At 34.8% G+C, this 19,032-nt stretch overlaps 1 protein-coding gene and 1 long non-coding RNA gene across 5 annotated transcripts in view; one reads left to right on the forward strand and one right to left on the reverse strand.

Moving 5' to 3' along the window:
* The window catches only part of Octalpha2r (alpha2-adrenergic-like octopamine receptor), a 102,946-nt gene that overhangs the window by 67,982 nt on the left and 15,932 nt on the right, over positions 1-19,032 (forward strand). For all 3 annotated transcript variants that reach the window (XM_077415123.1, XM_077415124.1, XM_077415125.1), the window contains one exon: positions 17,317-17,694. In XM_077415123.1, the coding sequence (XP_077271249.1) occupies positions 17,317-17,694 (378 nt within the window). The remainder of the gene's footprint in view (positions 1-17,316; positions 17,695-19,032) is intronic.
* The window catches only part of LOC143902348 (uncharacterized), a 149,104-nt gene that overhangs the window by 48,686 nt on the left and 81,386 nt on the right, over positions 1-19,032 (reverse strand). The gene's annotated exons all lie outside the window — the stretch shown is intronic.

The following is a 19,032-nucleotide window of genomic DNA, read 5'->3' on the forward strand; positions in this document are numbered from 1 at the left end:
AACTGAACGGACGATATTAAGTCCATTTACATTTAGGTTAGTTGCAATTATCTCTCGAGCGTTCTACTTGCCTGACATTGAAATCCCATCGTATCCAGCAAGTTACGATACCTAGCGGAGCGCAAAAGCGAAGAGATTATAGATGTTACAGCATTTAACTACTCGATTCTCGTTAACTTATCGTACAGCATAAACTATAGCGTATGGCACTGTTGCCACTAATTACGTTGTTAGGCTCGGAAATTAGTCAAATGTTCAATAGCCACCCTATACGAATCAATCGCACTACTTTGCACATCGCGATTCCAACAAATTGTTATTATTTTCTTTTTACGGATCTACCTTTAATTGAACGTGCAATTTCGAAAAGAGCACATTTCCGAAAATTAAATTTTTTCAGGAATTTGCACAAAAAGATGTGTAAAAAGATTTAATTAAAGTACATCTTACTTACAATTAGTGAAAAAACCTATAGGCCAAAAAATGCGAGATATATACTCTTTTCGAAATTGTACATTTAATTGTAACCGTGGCATTTTTACCTCTTTGACAAATGACGATTGTTCGAACGCGTGTAAATAAACTATGTATGGAATATCGATCTTGATGTACGTGCGCGCGCGTACACACAGCACAATTGCATAGTGCTCTGCTTCAGGCACAATTTATTAATAACTGAACAACCGTGATATCAATAGGAGAATGAAAAATGCGCCGACCGATGATTGCAGTTACACGTATGCAATAACTCGAGAGAGAAAGGGAGAAAGATTCATATTCATTTTGCCGCGATTAATTCTTTTTTCGAAAATTTTTACGTAGATAAATTTTCCGTAAGAGAGGACGTGCAAAGCTTCGTTTTTAATCCTTTTTTTCGTTTCCACACTTGACTTTCTATGTATCTTATGTATTTCGAATTTACAGCTAATTACTTGGTGAAATTATAATATCATGTACAGAAACATAATTAAGCAAAAAAATATTAGCATCGCAAATGGTTTCAGCACAGGTAAGAGACGGCAGATAACTGTAGAGAATTGCATTTGACGATTCACCGATTCGATGATAATACATATGGAAACGGAGAGAGAGAAGAACGGTCTCCATTTACCATATCCAATAGGTCGCACGCGGCGGTTCATGTGTGTACACTAGTATATATTATATAAGAGAAGACACATGCGAATCTACATTCGCCAGGAGAGCACTGAAAAGAAATATCGTTTCGGCGAAACATTTTATCTAATCCCACAGAGACCGTAATCGCGTCTTTGCCATATTCTTCGGTATTTTTCCAATAGTCGGCATATACCGAGTGTGCAAGTAGTGAACGATTTAAATGGAATTTTCCTCGCCACTTGCTCGCGCTTATCTCTTAAACATTCGAGTATGCTTCTGACTATCGAGCAGAACACATCCGCGCAAAACAAGTACGAAGATACAATCCTACATCGTATCCACGCTATTACGTTGAATGCTTTCTTTTTCGTTAATTAAAATCAAAGCGCGGAAAATTATTATGACATTATAATTTTCCATCACATATTTGAGATTTAATTCGTTATTTCTATTGTAACGTAAAATCATCAGACCAGATTTATTGCGAAATAGCGCTTTATATTTATATATGACTATTTTCAATCCAAACAAACGGCGCATATATAAGAAATCTACTTCATATTTCATTATTCAAATATTCAACTATAATGCGCGAACAATATTATATTATCGTTATATGAAAATATATTATTTTCTCAATTACAGAAATTTAACAGATGAGAAATTTGACAGAAAAGAAATGAAGTTATTAATATTTTTTACAAGACTTAATATTCTTAACAAAATATTAAACTCTTATTCTGTGATTATTATTATACTTATTATAATTATGTTTATAGTCCTCAACGAATTTATATAAATAAACAATGTTTATCAATTATATCAAAGTCAAAAAGATTATAATAAACAACAGTACAGCGGAAAATTATATCGTAAAATTTGTATACGAAAGGAAAAATTCTAATCTTATTAATTTTTTTCATAACAAACTAAATGTATAACTAAAATTGTACAATTTTTATGATTATTATGGAATGACAAAATTATTAAAAACGCATAGAGATATAAATCTCATTTACTTTTAAGGGGTGTTCCTATCTATTTAACTTTTTTTTATATCCAATTTGAGATTTTTTTATACCGCAAACTTGACAAATTTTATGTTATTTATTCTTTATTCTTTATTAAATCTCTCTCTCTCTCTCTCTCTCTCTCTCTCTCTCTCTCTCTCTCTCTCTCTCTAATTGAAACCATAATCTATCTCATCGAAAATCAGTTGACGTTGCTTAGTAGCAAATCAATCTTCTCGTCACGCGTTTCTCCAATTTTGGATTATTACGAAAGGAAAACTCAAACCATATTTAGGTCTCAGGATTTAGGTCTCAGAAATATATCGAAGGTAATTTCATTTTGGTCGTTAAAATATGCAGCATCTGCCTCATTTGTTATTCTGTATGTAGTCTCTCATAGGTTTAATACATTGCTCGCTTTTCCATGTGGATCATTACGCATTCCTAATGGAATTCTGTAGTCACTTTCATGTGGCCCCGAAATCCGCCATTCTTAATTTTACTAACACTTTACACGTATCTTTCATTAAATTGTCGTAATAACGTATTTTCTGAATCTTTCGCAGAAGAAAGTATTTATAAACAATAACACATTATATTTCGCATAATAATGTACCTATTAATATTACGCTAGTACATCAATAATAATATTATACTCAAATATGGTAGAATTTTTATCAGCATTAATAATAATTATCTGACAATTAAAATATCAAAAACTGTCTAAAGTCGACCTTTAATAATTGCACAGGAAATAATAATACTGCTCTTGGAATAGCAAATTAATTTTATGCGCGCGCGTGTGTGTGTGAATGATCTGCTAGTAAATCTCGCTTAAGTCCTCTTTTGTATTCCCCTGACAGATTCACTCTTGGATCGAAGTGTATACATTTCGTGCCTCGAAAGAAGTTTGTTCGCGCGACCATCTTTAGGAGATAAACGGAATAATAAAAAAAAATAAAGGGGAAAGACTCTATTTTTATATTCGACAACGTTTGGCGACAAAAAAATAAAGTCCACAATAAAAAAAAATAGATAGAGAGAAAGGTAAAAAAACGGAAATGAGAATGGAAGAGATAAAGTGGAAATAATGTACGAATATATAAATATGAATATTTATATATGAACGAATATTTCACATGCATCCTGCACATAATGTTAGAATTAGGTATATGTAGTAAGAGTATAATGTGTATCTCTTCTTATTACTTTGCTCTCCGTACTCTGACAAAAGGATCATATAGGGATTTTTAAATATGTTACAGAACAAATAAATTAAAAACTAACAAAAAACGAATAAAAAGAAAAACTTTATACTTGAAGGGACAAAGCATAAAGCGGAGAAATCCGCTTCACACAGAGGAGAATACAAGTTTAAGATCAAACAAGATGGACCAGCCGAAAATATTTCGCGTGATAACGGATAAAAGCAAGAGAAAAAAAATACAGAAAAGTAGCAACATATTGGGAGTATGATCGTTGATTCGAGCAATATTCACAAAATAAGAGCAATAATGAAAGAATCGCTGTTTCAATACAAAAATAAAGAAAGCATGAGTGAGATAGACATGATGAGCAAAAAGAATAAAAAAACGTCAGAAAAAGAGATATTAAAAACTCAGAAAAGTTATAAACGACGATAGAAAATACAGAAAATACTCTGTCAAAAATAAAGTTTGTTGCTAAATATCGCAATTTTAGTTTTATGTGAATTTATTATAGATTTTTGTTCCTACTTTCAACTGTGACAAAACTTATTAGAATGCAAAACTTGCGCATATTTGTTTGCATAAATAATGTTATTTTTACATGTATAAATAATAGATATATATGCATAAATAAAAACAACTGTTCCACAATTCACAATTATGATTGTTGTAATTTTGCAAACTGTTTGCATTATTTATGCATGATGTTTTCAATAAATTATTCTCACAACGTAATATTATTTTATTCTGTATGACTCTACATCTAGATTCGCGGACATTTATTATGCGGTACGGTGTTATATTAGTCTTCAATCTGACATGTAGTTGGAACAAATCCTGGAATCCCGGAAATATGAGATAAAAATCTTGTATACGAAAGTAAAATGTCACGTACTTTCATTTTGATATCCTTTCCAAAACAAGTTAATTTTGCGAACAACTTATAGTAGAGTTGTCGTATATAAAACGTGAAACTGAATCAAGCTCCGAGGCGCCGGAACCTACGCAAAGTGAACTTGTGTGCACGTGCAGAAAATAATTGTAAATGAAACGAGAGATGCTCAGTAGTCATATCATGCGATACATGTAGGACTACATTTATATTGAATACAAAAAACGTCACGTGTCTGTTTACTATAAATGTCTATAAAACTATGAAAAGATATCTATATAAAAAAAAATAAGGTCAATTTGCGGCCGGTGTTTTGCGTCGCTTGATTTCAGAAATTTATTAACCAACTAATCGGCATTTATATGGAAAACCAGATAGCAGTTATATTCGCACGAAAACCGCACTAATCGGTTATGATCAGTTACATCCATATGCCAGATATATCGGATTAAACGCAAATAATATTGTTTAAATCCTACACAGGAGAGAAGAGAAGGATAGTCGAATTCTTAATGTAATTTATTGATGCAATTTATTAACTTATTAAAGATTATCGCCTTGTTAATGTCCTAACTGTTTGTTATTGTCACCATATAGTTGGAAAATTACATATAACAAATTATCATAATACATAATTCAGTTATTTTTTTATGCAATCAATATTCTATTGTGATTAATTTCGTCGATTCATTCAGTATTTGTATGCATGTAGTTGGAGTATTATTTTTGATTAGTGCGATATATTACATAGTATATATCGCAATATATACATATCAACGCAATTAATGCCTTATTTCTGATATTATCTATATATACGAATTTATTATAACGATGATTTATCGCTATATAAAACCGCGAAATCAGCCAATTGCCAAACGTTACGTCACATGTACCGCAAATCCGAGTTAATGAGAAATGTCAATAAGCTGAGTTACGCGAAACAGTCAAAATCGGTTCTCAATTCTCAAATGATGCGTTTAAATCTTCTACGAAGATCCTTTATAAAAGAAATTATTTTTCGATATTTTCTCAATTAAAAATTTTCATCTTAATTTTAGGTCGGTTTTTTACTAATAAAAATATATTTAAAAAAATGTATCTATGTATTATATGGAAACAATGTCAACTCTCTAATTTGCTAATAACTGAAGAAATTATGCTTTTAGTCACAAGTGTAATGTTATATAAAAAATGTAGGCACACACAATACACACACACACACACACACACACAAAATATTTTTCTTTAAATTGTGAAAAATTATTGTTGCACAATCATACATGAAGAAAAATAATTTGATTTCTTAAAAAGTAATTCAAATGGAAGGATTCTAGTGAGTTATTGCCTGCAGAAACTACTCTCTAGAGAATTTGCTCGCATCCAAGAATTTAACTATGAAACTGCACGACGAGTTTTATTTTTCAGTTTGTCTCAAGATATTCTGTGTTTCCACTGCTACCACGTGAAAACTCTGCAAATAACGCCATTAACATGTCAGACCTATATAATGCACTCGTGTCAAAAATTTTGTTATATTCTATTATACTAGCATTATGCGAGAAATGGATAAGTTCTGACATAATGAAAAGTTTCCACAAATTAAACGAAAGATTATTTGCGCACCATGCAATTTCTATTTGCACTTTATACGCGTTTATATCTCCCTTTTTATATAACTTACTTTATAAATGTTCCAAGTTAATAAATATATCGTTTACAAAAAAATAACTCTTATATGTATTTTTTTTCTTATGTCTAAATATTCTAAATCAAAGGTTAAATACACGCTTAAGTGTTTATTTATAAAATTAATAACTTTTTCAGATTGAGGAACATGAGAATTGTTCTGGGCTATAAGCGAACGTACAAGACGGATTTGAAATCGTAAAAGAAAAGAAAAGCTATTTGAGTTTCCAAGTTTGTCGTAGAAAAGGGCGCAGGAAAAATATGTAAGAAAATTACCCAAGTGTTGGCAGAATTCACGTAGTTTCAAAGTGCCGTTATCGTAGAATGTCATTTAACATTTTTATCTCTATAAAACTGGACAAAAATTTTATATAAATTTGTTTCAATTTATTTTTATCGTATGATATAAAAATGTGAATATGCGTGTATATAGATGTAATCAAAGTACAATATTAAAAATATATTTAAAAAAAACAGCAGCGTTATCAGTAATACGCGACAAGTCTAAACGCAAACACGAGACCTCAATCAACTACATAACAACCACTGCAAATTGCTCGTCCCAATCGCTATTGCAAATTGTAACATTTTCCAATAACAGTGAATGCAACATTACGAAAGCGTGGGAAGGCAGTTGACGACTGTTACCACTAAACAATGCAAATTTCGCGAGTGCAACAACAATGTAGTCGCTACTAATTCATTGCGACCGACGTATTTAAGCGAGAAATTAAATCTATATAAAACAGCGTGAATAAGCCATCGTACGTAATAAATCTGATAAGGACACCGTAGCGCGCGCGCGCGCATCACATCCTTTCGCGTTTTGCATCCTTTTTTCCCCGACAATGCAGAAATTAATGGAAATGGACCGAGAAATGGGACGAATGCGGCGAAACCGCGGACGTTACCCGCATCCCGCATCCCGCTTACGTGGTCATGCATGCCTGAAGCGGTCGGCCGCATCTTCGCGATAATGCAGCGGACACTTTAAGCCCCGACGTCATGCCGCGGCACGTATCAACGCTCTCCATCGTCACCGCTTTCCTGGCACCATTCGTTTTCGGAACGAAAAACGCTAATCCTGGTAACCCGCTCCGTGTCACAGCTCGCCACCGCCGCGCCGTCCCCTGCATCGCCGAGCTCGAACGAGCGCAACGATGAATCCCGGCCGTCGCGGCGCCTCGCCTCGCCGGTTTTCACGGGTAAACCGCAAAGTGCTCGCGCATTATAAATTTGCATAAATTAAATTCCCCTTTGAATCGAGGCTCGCTTAGGAAAGTGAAGGAGAAAGAGACGACCCTCTCTCTTCCCTCTCTTTCCGTTTTTCATCGTGTCATCGTGTCGTCGCTTCACATCTCGAGATTCGCTTTTCGTCGCGATATCCCTGCCGTCGCGCGTCGCGCCGTTTTTCCCTAACCGCTTCACGTCCTTTCATCCCCCGCCTCCGCAATCCATTTCCCGCCTCATTCCTCCTTCCTCTCGTTCCCCGTTCTTGTTCTTTTCTCTTGCCGTTCTTAGAGCAGTATGGCCGCGCCTGCGTACCCATAGTATCGCTCTCTTGCTCTCCGCCTCTATTGTCGTCGTTTCTTCTCCGTGGCAGCCGCGTCTTGTTTTTCTTCTTCGGGACGCCGGGACCTATTGTTCTTCATACGACATACCGCGATCGCGGTGTACTCCCAGTAGAATCGAAATTGCCACCACCCACCGGCAAGTCGAGCCGACCACAATTCCCTGGCAAACTCCACAGCGGCCGGCACGGCCGCGGCGGTTGGATCCACCGCATCAAATTATCAAGAAAGAAAAAAAATTATTAGAAGCCTATGATAAGCAGCCCTGTCGAACATCAGCAGCGTTTTTTTCCTCTAAACAGACGATATCAATTCTTCCATGGAATATTTACGTTAACACATTTAAAAATCGCCGAAATTGTATAGGCCAATTAAGCCTCACCAACTAAACATATAAATAATGTTAGTGTTGCACAAATAAACGTTAAATGGAAAAGCCACATATGTCAAATTAACATATGTATCTATATATTTGTATAAAGTAATATATTATACGTTATACATTTTTGATATGTGTACATAGCATTTCGGAACTAATTTATTTGACAAGCGCCATAAAATTATCTGCGGTGTACCTCAACCACTCCTTTCCAATTAATTACTATTTTGCAAAATGAATTAAACCCCTTGATAGATATAATTAACGATAATATGAGAGATATGTCACCGTCATACATGTTAGCAGATATGACTCCTGCTTCGATCCATTCCCCTTTTTTCGTCATGCTCCGCGAATTCGCTCTCGTGAAGATTTAGTGTTTCAATCTTAGACGCACGACATTGCGCTTCTCCCGATTCTCAAATCAAAAAATCACAGACCTCACTTTTATTGCTCCCCGTGGCACTTTTGTGCTTAAATATCATGCAGTAATTTATTCGTATACCTCGTTATTCCGTATCTCGGTGTTTTACATATACAGTTTTACGTATACAGATATATAGAAAACTTAATTTACGTAAATTTACGTAAAAACTTTATGTACGTTATCATGGTAAGAACATGTGAATAAATGTAAGATGTATACACGGAAGATATCAAAGAGTATTCCTTCCTGCTATTGTTATAATAGACATTTTTCGACAATTATCGACAAAACTATTTTCTCTCTCATTCTTCCTCTCGCGCGCGCGCGCGCGCCTTTTCATACGTTCTTTTTTTCATTTCTAAATTTACTTCTGTTATACCATAGTACCGGATGATATACATTTTTAATTCTCGTAAAAGCCTTTTTCACGAAAAAAAACTAAAATAAGACTAAATAAAAAAAAGAAAGATATTTTATACAACAATATATTAAATTTACTATTTTTATTTTTATTTATATAAAACTAAAATGTATGTGCAATTTTGAGAAAATTAAACGATTAACTTATATTTCATTTGCATAAAAGATCACAAAGTGATTAAGTGTACAGAGATAACTGTGTTGAATTAACAAAAGCAAATGCGCGAGCAGCAGAATATATTTGAATAGAATATAAAATCTGCAGTTACCGTGCAAATCTTATTAGCTATAAATGCAACAGCAACGTTGCCTTGCACAATCAGATCAACAAATTACCCAGCAGGAAGTACTTTTATTAATATTAATTACTACTTGTATAATAAGCCGGAAAATAAAAATGGAAAGTACGGGAACTCCGCATAATTTAAAGACCTGAATATACGACACTTCAAGCAGAGTTAGAAATAAAATTGAAGAAAACATTTTTAAAACTTTTATGTTTGTTTTAACTTAGCATAATTTTGTGCAAATTGGTATAAAAATAAAACTTTGTAATATACATTTTTGAATAACATTTCCACAGATAAAACAATTCAGAAAATAATTTACAGCACATTCGGAATGTCACTGCTACAAACTACAACAGGATTATCATTATTACGATGATCTCATTAAATCCGGTTTTGCAAATTGCATAAATTTTCTTATTGTTACAAATAATCTGTATAAACAATAAAATTGTCATAAAATAACTGCATTGAAATTTTTAATGTATTGTACATGTGCTTAAAAGTGATTTTCTGAATTCTGAAGTATGTGATCCTTAATTGTTGCCAAGAATAGTAGGATATAAAATTTATCGTTCAATGTTAGTAATTAAATATTGTGATTATCGCATTCAATGATAAACATATGAATATTTAAACAGGCATGCGATATTGCACTATTGCAGCACCGCGCCGTCACCAAACATATACGACTCGACGAGATGTGGAGGTATTATTTGAAATGTACCTTGTCGCTCGTTTACTCAGTGCCAGGCAATACCAAAATTACAGTTTCCATTTCAAGCGATATGACACTTCTCGTAAAGATAAAATGGCGAACCATATATTTCCGTACGATTTCATATTCTCACCTCCATCGTTACTAGATATTTCGCCAGGTTATAATATCTTATCGCGTAAAAAAATGAAAAAAAGGAGAGAAAGGATAAGAAAAAGATATACTCGATGGAAAGGGATATCCTTACAGGCAAATGAGAAATAATCGAAATCCAGGTCGCGTATATTATACGTGGACTTGTTCGGTACGTTCAGCAGTCTATCTTCACTCTGTCAAACTATTCTTTTTGTTGCCGTATAGCATACTAGCGACTCCAATATCAAAAACTTTTCATCTGTTTCTGACAGTGCCATTGATTATTCCTCGAGACGCGTAGGTTCCTTTTCTCTCCTTTTTTTTTACAAAGCACGTAATTTTCTCGATACAATCGTACACCGGAACTTTTTTCTCTTCACCGACGTTCGTAAGTTCCTTCTCAAGCGATGCGAATATTCCTGATCTTAATTACGTGTCACCATGTGTCTACGTTTGTACGTCATTTCATTTTTTCTCGTACCTAATAAAGAACATTGAATTTATTTTATAATCACCACGGTTTTGTTTATAAGTCAATAAAACGCGATAAAACGCATTTATTGCATCCTCATAGAACGTTAATCGATTCTTTCATCATTGCTCAGTATTATTTGAAACTAAATAAAAAAATAATATAAGAATATCAATATTTTACGATTCCACAGTTTGCTACTCTCTACGTAGAAAAATCTTGTTAATATCATACTGTAATTTTATAGAAAATAAACAAAAAAGAAACACAAAAAAATTCAATATAAAATTAAAGGTCATAATAGATGTTTATATTTAGATATTTACATCCATATAGGGAAATATGCAAAGTATATCAAATTCAACATCGTATATCACAGATTGAGAACCGCAATGTCCGCATCGTGGCATACGATGTACACGTATGTATTACTGTTAACATTTCTGCTATTCGTCGCTTATGTGCCACGAACCGAAATTAATTTCTTCATTTGTATCTTCATTCCTGCTAGCGTTGAAGCGTTGGCGTCGACGTCAGCCAGGCGTCCTAGCGTCACAATGGCCGCTTGACAAAGGAAGTATCAATCGAAGTGTCAAAGGAAGCGAGCTTGTGAGCATAGCAGAAACGCTATCCTAATGAATCTCTAATCTTTAAAACGAACTATCGGCTAATATTGAAACTAAAATCCTAAAATTAAAAAGTATAGGCAGGATACACGCGCGTAAAAACATTGCCTCTTCGCTATACTAATGTAAATCCACGATACAAATAAGTTTTATATTTCAAAAAAATTATTATCTCTTTGTTAAATTTCATATGTTAATAATGTAAATTATAATGATAAATTGAATATCTTTATAATGAATATTGGAAATAAAAATGTATAATTGTAACTATAAGGACAATCTCAAGCTCTCTGATTTTCGCTAGCGATTGCTAATTCCATTAAATGAGTCGTTAATCAAATACTAATGATAAATGTCTTTTGTCTTATATAGTAACGTTAGAGAGAAAGAGAGAGCATTTTATTATAGATGTTGACGTTTACGGATAGAGGAACAGAGAATATATGAACTTTACATTTAGCTTGCACGGGTGACAGATTTACGTTAACGATCCCACGTTAATACACCTTCCGAAAACGTAATCTTCCAGTTACACATATACTCACTCGTTCAATACACCAGCTGACGGAGATTTATGAGCTGAAAGCGTACATGCACACAATCCTTCTCGTCTTTTCCCCTCAACATGACGATAGCTTAAAAAAGCAATTATGAGAAACGCAGAGAAAGAGTATGCTACACACACGCACGTATGGCGGCAATGAAGTGAAAAGGAATGTTGATGAAAGAAAGAGTGAATTAGAGAAACCGGTGATAAGAAAATCGAGAGAAATAATAAAAGACGAATTTTAATTGAGTTAGACAAAATAAAATTATTTGAGGGACTGAACAAGAATGTTGTTCGTTTTTCAAGGTTGAACATTCGCATAGTTTCGCTAACGATAGCTATTACACTCGGTGTAACGCGCGGTACAAAGATAGAATTTGGTATTTTTTACCAACATGCCGTGTATGCTAGATTGTATGGGACATAAACGTGCCTAGACTGCTATAACTTCATACGATACGACAAAGCCGTACTTGGAAGTAAAAACTAGCATGACTAAGTAACTAAAACTAGCATTTACGATTTCGGTGATTTCGGTAGATAGCACGCCTCGGTGATATCGTCTGTCGCAAGACAAACTCATATACAAATACGAGTGGTCATAGTGTACAAGCACAATTCCTCCCTTGCCTCCTCCAGACAACTAATCGCTTTGCATATCAGCTTGCCCTTGACACTATCATGAGCCAGTGGAAAACGAGGAGCTTCCAGTGCATCATACACACACTCACACACACATTTGCCCCAAATTTCCATCCAATCCTAATTATACAACGTCCGGCAAGCATAAAGGAAGTAGGACGGACGGGCGTTTGCAACTCCGCTTCGAAATTGCACGCCTTTAACCTTTAACATTCCAAAACGTTCGATACGCATATATATGGAGTGCTGATAAATCAGTTCTTTTTGACTGTTTCAAATATCGAGCATAAATGGGCGCCTCTGTTTATTTTTAAGATAAATAAATAGAACAATCTCCTGGCTACACGGTGCGCAGTATATCCTATTGCTTATTTGGTAAATATTTAAAATGTCTCCTTTTTTGGATAATAGTACAGGGTGATTTTAAATTATTGTCGGGGTTTTCGTAGCCTATAACGTTCAAACCGGAAACAAAACAAAACTACTTACAGAATATAAAAGTGTAACTCAAAAAGATTAATTTGGCAATGCTGTTTTGATGATTGCACTCGCTGCATTGATGTGTCTGAAAGATAATGTGACATCACACTCCAAAATGACGATTGTTCAAAAGAAAGCAATGTGCGTACTTAAGTTTTTTTAAACAAAGTCCGTTATCACAACGCAACGTCATTACAGAACTCAATATAGAAAAGATTCTCTTTCAGATATATAATGATGTACGACGTTAGTTGATAAAGCATTTCAAAAGACTCGTAATGTTCAGTACTAAAAAAGAACGGGAAGTTGGAGCACTTCGCAGAAAAATGTTGATCGAATCCAGGAAGTGTTTTCTCGAAGCCCACAAAAATCAACTAGACGAGCTTCTTTACAGTTAGTTATATCACAAACGATTGTTTGGAGAGTTGTTCATAACCGCTTTCAACACTTGGAGGGAAATTAATTATCACTTGGAAATCTTACGTGTCACGAAAGGTGCGCATGTTGAAGTTGTTGTTTAGCATTGTGCAGCATTAATTCTATAGATAATGAAACTTTTTACGTTACATTCTCATATTCTGTAAGGAGTTTTATTTTGTTGCTTCCAGTTTAATTAATTAAAATTATAGACCACGGAACCCCGACAATTATTGTAATTTAATTTAAAATCATCCTCTATAATATCTTAAAGTCAGTGATCAGTATTCACTATCATCATTTTACATATCTATATGTATATTTGCCGAAAGCTTTGTACATGATCGAACAATGGTGAAATATCTCCGAAAAAAAAAACACAATAAACTCGAGCAAAGAACTACGAAACTCCTACAAAAGGAGAAGTCGAAAAGGGCGTAATAATATATATATATGTAGGTCCAGAGGTATGTTCCGGGACTGTTTACGTTTTTTGAAATGCACAGTCCTGGAATATACGCATATATATGTAATCAGATTCAAAAAAAACTGTCCCAAAAATTGCCGTAGGACATAAATTTTTTCCAGGACAGTCCTGGAAACTGCCAAATGTCCCGGAATATACCGATATAAAAAATAAAAGTCCCGGAACATACTTCCGGACCTACGTATATATATATATATATACCGGAACAATTCTCCCATCCTTCTACTTTTTTATTCAAAAGTGAAGCACTTGTCCCCGTCTGTAACGTCCCCATTTTTTCTTGGCGGCTTTTCGCACCGGTTATTTCCACCCTCATTTGTCCTATCATCCTCTTTCTGCCACAAGAACTCACAAAACTGAAAGCAATCGATTTATCACAAGCACACGCGCTGTGTATTCGCGCGCAGGTAATTTGTTTCAGCATATATTGTATATATACGGTAAAGACGTCAGACGAGAATGGCGAAGATTACGCATTATAAATTGAATGGTAAATGTGCTGAATCATTTCCCTCCCTCCCCTGCCACCCCCCTTCTCTCTCTCTCTCTCTCTCTCTCTTTTTTTCTCTCTCTATCTCTCTCTGGGTTTCCCCTTTTCAAGAGTCTCGGTGGATTATTTAGTTAAATGTGAAATTCAGGATGTTCGTGGTAATATTTTATCTTGCGACGAGTAGGTTGTAGATGATAAGCGGAAATTTATACTTTGAATCTCAGACCGATACGCATGCGAATTCCCACATGTTCTTCATTGTTCACCTGTACTCCAGATATGCATGGATATTTATTCGTTATTTATCTAAGGCAATCGGCAATCCTCTCGGCTCGGCGTTACAATAAGAAATTCCTCGGGTTATTTCTTCGACATTCGACATGATTCTATGATCCAATCATAGCGCGTCGGCGCTATTTCTGTCTTTTCCGCCGAAACAATATATTGTCGCACACGACAGGTATCTCCTTTGGGAACGTTCCACGGATTTCCGGTTTTTCCGACAAATTTCGCTTTCAGTCTACATTGTCTGGTTACATACGGTCCGTTTCCACGCATGCCAACCTTACTATTCATATTTTCATGAATTTTCATTCGCCGCTCACGGGATTGCTCGTTATTTCGCGTGTATTCACTTTTGTATTAACGGCTCGCTACGCGACGAGAAGATTATTGGTTTGGAATTCTTGCTGAATTACAATGAATTTTTCTTTTTTATTCTGATAGATCGTCAAAATGTAAATGTGCACGTCTCGCAAACGGCGGAAAGCGTGAATAATTTTTATTCGACGAAAATGACATCGGATTACCTGCCTCGGTGGTTTTCCAGCTTGTTCTTCAATTCCGTGCCCAAATGAAGAGAATTCTTTTAAAGTGGAGAAATAATTCGTCCAGGCTTTATATTACCTGCCACTACTAAGAAAATGAATACTACTACGAATACTCTTTTTTTAAGCACTTTAATTTTACGATTCTATTTAATTAGATACAATTTTGAAAAGCTTGAATTGATTAATAGCTTTGCGTATGAAGTATAGAGGAGAAATGTCGAGATGTTTTAAAATTAATGAATGATTTAAGATAATTCTCTTGTTAACAATTTCAACTGTCTATATCAGCTGAAATTTTTACGCATGACGAATTTTTTTCATAAAAAGAAGGTAAACACTTTTTCTCTTCGCAAACTAGTCTGGATGATTAAAAGTATTTCGCAGACTTCTACCGGTCTCGACGTGAGAGGACATAGATAAATCTGCACTCTCGCGCTGGCGTTGTACCGCCAAATAAGCTGCTTGGCACTGCAGATTGACTTTCGCGCTTTTATAAATTTAGATCCCGAGCTAAAGAAATTGCTCGTTATTTCGCGCATTTGTGCCTGTGCACTGTGTAGTCGGAACACCAGGTGCACCTTTGAAAATTTCTTTTCTTGTCGCGATAAGAAAGCATTCTGTCGTCAAGATGCGTAAGAAAATAATGAAAAGCAGAGGAATAAAAACACAGAGTTTAAATATCTACCAAGAATTTAAATTTAAATTCACGCCACGGTCATTTAATTTTCGCTTTTGATGGGTGGTTTTAAGAAATGAATATCTAATGAATCTATCAAGTAGATTAAGCCATCTAGTTATTATTTCTATTTAATCCTATTTAATTTGTTGCTAAATTTTGTATTAGGTACATATCCGTACAATATACGATTTTAATACGTCTAATGATATAAAATTGATAAGCGAGCGATTTAAATGGAGCTATACAAACGCATTAATTAAATCCTGGCAACATGCGGATATCTGTCAACATTCATATGTTTATATCAACATTCTGCGGCACATGTATATTTTGAAACAAGATGAAAAAAATGAACGAATATGCAATAACTAAATCCTAATATTGAAATTATCTAATTAACTTAGTTACGAGCGAAAATTTTTGAATCTATTTCTTCCCTAATGGAAGTCTGTTCTTTCTGAGCCCATGGCATTACAGCAATTCAAGGATGCTAGTGAATACTATGCTAAAAGTAGACAAAACTAAAAGCTTTGGCAAAAAGTGTACATGAAATAGCACTCTCTTTCAAAGATATTACACTTCTCAATTTTCTCTGCATTTTCTGGAGAAATGGACACAATACGTGTTTAAAAAAAAATCCGTAAGTTTTCGTATCTCATTAATTTTAGGAAATAACTTATAAATATGCTTGTATATATGTAACTCGTAACGCAAAAGTATTATATAATGCTTGCATACAGATACACTTTAGAGTCAGATTCTTAATTTTCTTAACTTTCTTTTACACATATATAGTATCATCGTACTGTGCATTTAATATAAATCACTCGCCTGCGCTTAATCGCGCGTTCGTAATTCGACGTAACGAGATATTACGCCAAGTAGCGCACTACCGAGTTTACTTCTCAGATACTAAGGTTGTACTGCACTTACTAACAGTAATCATATTAGTGCATGTAAAATTAAAGGCGTGCTAGGAAACGCGTTCGCACGCGAGTTATGCGGCGACATAAATTTGAATATAGTTTAAGCCTGCGTTATACGCGCGACCGCACGTTGCATCGCGAATTAAGTAAAATTAAATTCTGGCACTTGTATTTACGCTCGACGGACGTGCGCGGAGCTCTTAAAGCGAAATTGTAACGCGGTCCGTTGCACGTACATACATACCGACGGTGTAAATCTAGTTAAACACACATTCTGAACGCCCGCGCCGCTATAATAGTGTTGTGCATCCTCGACATCGAAATCAGATCTTCCCAGAAATAGAGCGCCAAAGTTAGAGTGCTTTCCAGAACGGGAGTTTATTCCGAAGAACTACTGCACCCACTTATACGGATATCGAATATATCGTGCGGATGACAACAGAAAATCAATTGACCCATATAACCAGCAATTCGTTAAATACCTACCGATATACAAATATATATATATAGCGAGTGTGTGTGTGTGTGTGTGTGTGTGTGTGTGTGTGTGTATGTATGTAAAGTGAAAACGAAATGTGTATCTGTTAACCTTGAAATATATTTATGTAGTAACGTAAGAGGATGGAAGGTGGACAGAATTAATTTGCTCGCGCGCAACTATATAATAAAACGCGTTTCCTTTTACTAATAAATGTTACATTATATTAAAGAGTACTAAATTTAAGAGGATTTTGTAAATTTTTCGAGTCGAAAAAGTTACAAAATTAATGTTAATATTAAAAATAAAGTTAATATTAAAATTAATATCAAGTTGCTCAAAATATAAAGAGCATTACTGAAATAAAGAATCCGTTTTTTTCTGTTTCAGCTATCGGAGGACATCGGGTATGTCCTTTACTCTGCCTTAGGCAGCTTTTACATCCCATCCTGCATCATGGTCTTCGTGTACATACGTATATACTTCGCTGCCAAGGCTCGCGCGCGGCGCGGCATCCGGAAACAGCCCCGTCCACGTGCGGTGCCGCCGGAATCGCCTGACATCAGGCAGACCAGCTTCACTCAGAGCACACCGGCAACCGATACTAAGAAGCCTCCGGGATCAGTCATGGAAAACGTTGCCACGATCGAGAACCAGCCGGTCCAGATACCAATTGTCACGTGCGACTTCGCCAGTGACGTCAGCACGTCAGAAGCTGATCCCGGTGGAGGCATTAGTATACCGATGGAAGAGAAGGACACGCTGAAGGTAAAATTTTTAATCGTTTCAACAATATTTCTGCGTTTGAAATAAACGCAAAGCTTGAAATAAAAATATCAGGAAATATTCATAGTTATTAATATCGAAGACACACATATTATAGAAATATTATAAAAGTATTATAATATTTCGTATCTCGAAATCTCATTACTCATTACACATTGTGCGACATTTCATATAGTTTCGTTTTCATATTCAAATCTTTACGGTGAGTGCTTCTGATTGAATCTCGAATAAAATTAATGACTCTAAATGTAAATCTTCCACAATATTGTGGAAAGCTGTTGACTTTGAATTACGATCGGCGACAATAATTTATAGCAATCTGAAATTTGAGATTGTTGTATATTACAATACAATTTAACAATACACACGTAACAAATAAAAATATATAGTTTGTATGTGTTAATTAGATCAGTGCGATTAAAATATGTATATGAAGAAAGTTACCGCGAATTTGGGATTGTCTCTCTTATCATATTTTTCTCTATTTCTCTTATCATTTTTTTTCTTGTACGGACATACCAACGCCCACTCACTATTACTCTTATCACATATCATCGATATCTTGCGTGGAACGTAAAAATAGAACTGGTAAATCTTCGGAATCAGATATATTTTATATTAATATACAGTTCGTAGAGAGTTGAATTGGACAAAGATTCCAACGAAAGAGGATATAATATGGCAGCAATATCGCTATCACGAATCAAGATATGCAGTCAATCGATCTACATACGAGTTTCTTTTGCTATATATCCCGTCAGATTACAGTCTTTCATCGCTTTTCATAAACTATACTTCGGTATATCTTGATAAATTAAAACTCATCAAGAACATTCTACCGACGACAGTCATATTGCTTTACATCAAATATAAAATTGATTGAGAGTAACTCTCTCTCTTTCTCTCTCCTTCCCTCCCCATCTCCTCTCTCCCCGACACATGCGGTGATATAAATATATACACAATATATATTTCTTCTATCGAAATACGTCAGTCAATATTCAGACATATATATGCACTTGTACGACAAAAGATCTATAATTACATATCCAAAGTAACTAACGTATTAGAGAGAGTGTTTATCGACATTTTATTAAACAATATCTGTACGAGATAACTCGCATTATGGCAAATGAATATTCACTATTTCCCGATGATGAAAAACGTTTTGCTTCACTCAAACTCAATATCAAAGCCTTATGTCGATACATTTGCGGGGAATAAATTGCTTTTTGTATTAAGCATTAAATCACGTTGCAAGATTGGACTCTATTCGTTTGTCAAGATTATGCAGTGGTGTGCACTGAGGAAAATTCGTAT

The sequence above is a fragment of the Temnothorax americanus genome, unplaced genomic scaffold (assembly GCF_048541705.1).
Source record: "Temnothorax americanus isolate GAGA-0224 unplaced genomic scaffold, ASM4854170v1 Scaffold4, whole genome shotgun sequence".
Classification (NCBI taxonomy): domain Eukaryota; kingdom Metazoa; phylum Arthropoda; class Insecta; order Hymenoptera; family Formicidae; genus Temnothorax; species Temnothorax americanus.